Source organism: Cnephaeus nilssonii (genome assembly GCF_951640355.1).
Source record: "Cnephaeus nilssonii genome assembly, chromosome: 15".
In the NCBI taxonomy this organism is placed as follows: Eukaryota; Metazoa; Chordata; class Mammalia; order Chiroptera; family Vespertilionidae; genus Cnephaeus; species Cnephaeus nilssonii.
Genome location: NC_137086.1, coordinates 34,979,674 through 34,986,590, shown reverse-complemented (window position 1 = coordinate 34,986,590; position 6,917 = coordinate 34,979,674). Strand labels below are relative to the sequence as shown.

Sequence of the window (6,917 nt, the reverse complement as noted above, 5' to 3'; positions counted from 1 at the left end):
AAAAAAGAATTGTCCCAGCCCTAACCGGTTTGGATCAGTGGCTAGAGCATCGGCCTGCGGACTGAAGGATCCCAGGTTCGATTCCAGGCAAGGGCATGTACCTTGGTTTCGGCAACATCCCCAGTAGGGGGCGTGCAGGAGGCAGCTGATCAATGTTTCTAACTAACCCTCTCCCGTCCTCTCTTAAAAAAATCAATTATATATATATATATATATATATTTTTTTAAAGGACTACCCCAATGGAAACAATTATATTAAAATGTAAATGGAAAAGGCATTCTATGTAGTAATTGGTCAAGAATTAAATTGGCCTGCCCAGCGAGAGTGGCGCAGTGGGTTGGTCATCATCCTGTGCACCAAAAGGTTGCCAGTTTGATTCCCAGTCTGGGCACATACGGAAGGCAACTGATGTTCCTCACATCAATGTTTCTTTCTCTCTCCCTTCCTCTCTCTAAGCATGTCCTTTGGTGAGGATTTTTTTAAAATACTAATAATAAACCCATAAAAATTTATTTCTCTCTCACTAGTGGTTCAAGACCAGCATGGAAGCCTGATGTGTTGGGATCCCAAACTACATATACCATTTCTGAGATGCTGCCTTCATCTGCTTCTTCAAAGATGGCTCACACCCACTTCCCTAGTCTTACCTGCAGGAAGATGGAAGGATAAAAGAAAGGCATGCTTTTCTCCATTTACAGGCATGACTCAAAAATTGCTGGCACTATTCTGCGATGACTCCCCACGCTCACCCCTAAACAAGGCTCACCCAAGGTCTGGCCTGCCTGCACCCAGCACAGCAGCCACGCTCTGGTCTCTCCACCCCCTCTGCGCTATGCACTTTCAGCACCCTGCCTGGCGGGCTCTTTCCACCCTCACCCCCTTCACCCAGACTCTGCACTAATGTTTTTCCTCTGCAAAACCCTCCCTGGTGTCTCTTTCACTTCTCAGTCACACCCCCCTCTGCCAGTACATTATTATATCGAGTATTATATCTATCATATCATGCATTTTAATAGCTCTGAAATCAGAGGGCGTCTGCAATGGGCAGTGACTTACAACTGCTCTTGGCCTCTAGTGAAACCAAGTCCTCCCAGAGAGCATTTATTTTTGCTTTTCCCAGGCAGTACTGTGTGGATGGCAGCCTCTAAGATGAGCCTCAATGATCCCTGCCTCTTGGTATTCATGTCCTGTGTATCTCCTCCCCTTGAAACATTGATGAGAGGAGCATCCATTGGCTGCCTCCTGCATCTCCCCACTTACTGGGGATCGAGCCTGCAACGCCCCCCCCCCGGGGGCGGGGGGGCGGAAGGGGAGGCGTGTGCCCTGACCAGGAATCCAACCTGCGACCTCTTAGTTCCTGGTCGATGCTCAACCATTGAGCCATACTGGCTGGGCCTGAATTTTTTTTTTTTTAAAGAGTCTAATTTATCCATGCTTTTCTTTTTTGGCTTTTGGGTGATGTGTCCTGCTTAGGATAGTCATTTGAAGAAAACCCCTAGTTTAAGAGCTAATTAAAAAAAAAAGTGGCAAGCTTCACCCCACTTCTGCAAGAGAAACACAATGAACATTGAGAAAGACTTGCCCAATTTTTCACTGGATCCATAGCTTAGGAGAGGGAGAGCCTACAGCTTTACTGCTCACTGAGTGTCTTTATTTGAATTTCTGGCAAACACATCAAATTCAATAGAACTAAAACCCAGACAACCTTTTTCCTCAAATTAGGACTTTCCTATTTCAGTCTCAGGAATCCAAACTCAGAGGTCATCTCTGTCCTCCTTTCATCCCTCCCGTACCTAGCCAGAAATTGACATTCCTTACTCTTCCTGTTCTCACTATTCCAGATCTCCTCCCTATTCCAGATCCTCATCCCTCCAATCTGAATTGTCACTATAGCATCTCCACTTGTCTCTGGTTGCTACTTGCCAATATCCTCATCCTGCAAGGAAGTTCTCAGGGATTCCCCCCACCATTATCGCCTTAAACTGTTCATTATATATATAGTGTTACTTAAAAATATGTACAAACATAAAACTGGGCATTAACTTATCCTTAGAGCCCCATCTGACTCTAAAACCAAAACAAACTTACAATTCAAATATAAACAAAAGCGTAAAACAAAAAAAAATTGACGTTACCGTTTAGTGCCAGATGCTGTTCTGTTGACTGTTCTGCTAACCCTGTTGCCATGGCACCGACGGCCTTCTGGAATTCCATGTGCTTGCAGTGTTATGGGCCCTGATGGGCAATTTTCTACTCTTTTCTTCTCTTGGCACTTTCTGTGAAACCTTGGTTAACATAGTCACCAGGAAATTGCGCCTTCACTTTAACAGAGATGCATCATGTATATATTAATTCCTCCTCTACTCTGTTCTCCTCAGCTTGTGACAAAGGAACTTGGTTCCATAAATATAGACGCAGATATGGACAATGAATCCAAGACATCATAGGGGAATACACAACTATAAATGGACATCTAGATAAGTCTGAGCTTTCTTAGATTAAAATGTTAAATATTCATAGCAGCATTATTCACGCTAGATAAAAAGGTAAGAAGCAATCCAAGTGCCCATCAGCAGGTGAGTTTGTGGTGTATACATACAAATGGAATATTATTCAGGCTTAGAAAGGAAATTCTTGGCACATGGATAAACTTTGAGAATATTATTCTAAGTGACATAAGGACAAAAGGACAATACTATGATTCCACTTATGTGAGTTACTTAGACCAGTCAAATTCATAGAGACATAAAATAGATTGGTAGTTACCAAGGGCTGGGGTGGGGTTGGGGGATGAGGAGTTAGTGTTAATGGGTATAGAGTTATAGTCTTACAAGATGAAAAGTGTTCTGTGGGTAGATGTGGTGATACACAATGTGAAGGTACTTAACATCATTGAATTCTACACTTTAAAAATGGCCAAGATGCTGTGGTACATTTACACAATGGAATACTATGCAGCAATAAAAAAAGAAAAAACTCTTACCATTTGCAACAGCATGAAGGGATCTGGAGAGTATCATGCTAAGCGAAATAAGCCAGTCAGAAAAAGATAAGTATCACATGATCTCACTCTATGTGGAACCTAATGAACCAAATAAACTGATGAACAAAAACAGACCCAGAGACACAGAAGCATGAACAGACTGTTGAACAACAGAGGGAAGGCAGGGGAGGATGGGTGGGAAGAGATCAACCAATGTACTTGTATGCATATAACCATAACCTGTAGACACAGACACTGGGGTGGTGAGGGCCTGGGGGTGGGCTGGGGGATAGAAGCAGGCTGGAAGAGGTTAATGGGGGGGAAAGGAGGACCTATGTAATACTTTCAACAATATTTTTTAAATATATTTTATTGATTTTTTTTACAGAGAGGAAGGGAGAGGGATAGAGAGTTAGAAACATTGATGAGAGAGAAACAGATGAGAGAGAAACATCCATCAGCTGCCTCCTGCATACTCCCTACTGGGGATTTGCCCACAACCAAGGTACATGGCCCTTGACCAGATTCAAATCTGGGACCCTGCAGTCTGCAGGCAGATGCTCTATCCACTGAGCCAAACCGGTTAGGGCTCAACAATATATTTTTTAAATGGTTAATTAATATGGTAAATTTTATGTTACGTATATTTACCACAATTTAAACTTTTTAAAATATTATCAAGTGGAAGACCAAAATTTTTAAGTGCTTGTAGAGAACTCATGGGCTCTGAATTGTGTAGACCCACACACCTGCAGTCCACACTGCTTTCATCTGTTCTCCACCCTATGCTCCTAACCTGGGATCCTAAGAGTAAGCTTACTCTGACTCAGTTACCTCTCAGCTCTCCTCAACACCAACCTGCAGCTCCAGCTAACTGGTGTCCACCAAACTCAACACGTATTCTCACCTCTTTGCCTTGGCTTGTGCCTTTCTCTGTCTAAAATACACACTTTCCTCTGCTTGTATCATCCAATCCTTCCGTTTGGTTAAATCCCTTCTCCTCCTCACAACGAGATAGTCCCAGGCCACAGTGAGTGCCAATACTCCCCAATTAGCATTAGTTGCCCATTCTAAATTATGTTATTACTTACTCTTTCAATCACTCAACAAACATTTATTGAGCCTTAGGCCATATTCATGACAATGTGCTAGGCCCCTGAATCAAATGCTGTGTTTTCTGCTTATCATCTCTCCCACAGTCCCCGACACATTTCACAGGTGTTTGCTGCAGTGGTTTGGGTGATGTTGCACTGGTCTGGACTGTCACTTTCCTCATATGGACAGCAAGTTTTAAACTACTGAAATCAGGAATAGTGTAATCTCAGGACTTCCCTAACATAACAGGATATTGTTAGTAATGGCAATTTTTAAAAAAATCGATATTAAAAAGCAGTTGTCAGTACAAGGAAGGTTTCCGAATTGAGTGCAGTAGAGATTGTGTGGTAGGGGACTCTAGACCTAGTTACTGGAGGTTTCCTTGATGATGGTAGGAATGGTTTTGGTCATGAAGGTCTGTGGTCATCAAGGACATGTGCTATTTCCAACCTTCCTTTGAATACCATTTACCTAAGATAACTGCACAAACAAAATAACCTTATTCAGACGTTAGGCAGTGTTTGCGGAGACTGAGTTGCAAGGACACTGAATACAATCAATTTCTTGAACTCGGATTTGTGTTTAAAAACACATTATATTCAAGCTCTCGGTATTTTACTTACAGAATTTTGCATGTAGCCCACTTCTTTCTGCACAAAGATAAAATGTTATTTGTATTTGCTTAATTCTCCATTATTTTGCCGTGCCAACATGATTTTGTACCCCCAGTCATTGCACTGTTGGTCCCAGGTTATGTTGCTTTTCACTCTCAGCCTTTTCTGACCTTCATTTTCTCTCTTTATGTTCTTGAATATGGCTTTGCGGTGCAGGGTGTGCCTCCCCGAGATCCACAACAATCACCTCCCTAGAAAACGTCACTCCTTTCAAAGGCCTTCTGGTGTTATCAGTAGCTGACGGGGCTCCGCTGACAGGGATGTGGGCTCCTCGCAAATCAGCGTCCTGCAGGAGAGTGGGACAGACTGTGTGAGTGACCGTCTCATGAACACAACAAGCCCTGCTTTTGAAGATACAGGTTATAGGTACATGGTTAGTAAGGAGCAGAGAAGCGCCACTACGTGATAGAGGAAAGCTGTGATAATCCATCACTTTCGTAGGGTTTTAAAAGCCAGCACTGACATACTCAAACAGCATTTGGTAACGTGTGTTGTTCTCTCTGTGCAGCCGTCAAACCCGGGAGCTGCCTGGATCATCTTTCTGCGTCCAGCTGGGCCTGGGTCTTCTGTTGGGCGGGCGTGTGCGTTGTTCCTTTTAGGGAGCTCCAAACATGGAGCTAAGAAGCCCTGGCAGTGTCTGTGTGCTGGCGCAGGAGCCTAGGACTCAGAAGGGACACAGGTCTGGTCCTGAGCTAAGCCACAGGGGAGGCATGACCTTCAACAATTTGTGTCACTTTCTCATTTGTTGGATCCCTAGATGATCTCCAAGGCCTCCTCCAGCTCTAAGCTTCGAGGATTCTGAGAAAAGCGGCAAAATGAGGGGGAATTGTTCAGAAAAACACAAATGTAGCAATGAAGAATGAGTATATGTCTTAGGCTTGGTATATGTAAATCGTTAATAACATGAACCAACAAAGCTAAGAAGAATGGTTTAAATGACCATGGACATTACACTCCTTCCAGGTACAGACCTAAATCACAGGCAACAGCATCCCTTATTATGCCTTGCCACGTAAGTGACCGCCTTTACCATCAGACAGATTCTAAACTGCCCTTGCGAGGTGAAAAGCCCATCACCTTTGGACCGTTTTCTTTTATTTTGCCCTCCATGTCCTCTTTGTTTTTCAAGTATGTGGCCACCATTTCTTTACTCTGTCTGTGGACAAGAATGCCAGGCTTCATGATTTGCCTTAGAGTCCTAACAATAAATAAATAAACAAATAAATAATCAGCAGGGATTTTAAAATTCATGCATATTAGCAACCGTTATCACACGCAAAAATGGCTTTCTACGACATTCTATGGCAGACTTACTTTTCTTGGTCTCCTGGATTGCTTGTCTGCACATTATCAGTTAAACAATCTTCACAAGGACCGTTTCCTGTCTCTTCAATTTTCTTGCTTTGGAAACTGAAAGTGAACAAGCAAACAATTCAGAAAAAGGAAAAATCATCTTGATTTTAAGACTGGCATGGAACTTCATGTTTAAAGAGGCAATTAGCATTTCTCAAACCCTGAAAGGAAAAAGTAGATCGCTACAGCATTATTATTTGATCTATTTTAAATTATTTGATCTTATTTCAAGATACATTTGCTAGTGTGACTTGAAATCTGATCCCAATTTATCAGCATGGATTTATACCATTTATATAAAAACAGCATCAATAAAAAGAGGATGGAAGTAAAGCAAATTAGGAGGAGGATGAAGATGATGATTGCTGTGGTGTCAGAGCTCATAGGCTCAGCTAGAAGACTTATCCACTCTTGCAATCACGGTTTGTCCAAATATTCTTTTTCCGCTCAGTTTGAAAGTAGGTCTCGTGTTCTTGAAGTTTTCTAGAAACAGAAGAATAAAAGGCTGTTTTCATTGTTCTTTTGACCAGCTTCGTAAAAGATGCTCCGCTGTGTGACCGCTCAGCTCACCGCCCCTCATCCCCAAAACTATCCGAATCCAAGGAGAGAGGCACTGGAGCATCTGGAGCTGAGCCCCGCCACCCTTTCTCCTCTCTTCAGTGACATCACAGACTCATGGAACCATGGAGTTAGACAGGCTGGAGCCCAGCCCAACCCCACCCATCACCTGGAATCACGAAAACCACAGAGCTCTCCTCTGGGCTGCTGTCCGTCTGTCCTCTCCTCTGAGACGGTGGGGTGGAGGTCACCT

At 43.1% G+C, this 6,917-nt stretch overlaps 1 protein-coding gene across 1 annotated transcript; it reads right to left on the bottom strand.

Annotated features, from left to right (window-relative positions):
- Window positions 1–4,865: 4,865 nt before the first annotated feature.
- LOC307111630 (uncharacterized protein C2orf74) lies at window positions 4,866–6,490 on the bottom strand (the record flags this gene model as incomplete). Its single annotated transcript, XM_079791625.1, has 4 exons — window positions 4,866–5,039; window positions 5,831–5,951; window positions 6,068–6,163; window positions 6,396–6,490. 4 exons carry the CDS (start codon window positions 6,488–6,490, stop codon window positions 4,866–4,868), a joined length of 486 nt encoding a protein of 161 aa, XP_079647751.1.
- Window positions 6,491–6,917: the final 427 nt, after the last annotated feature.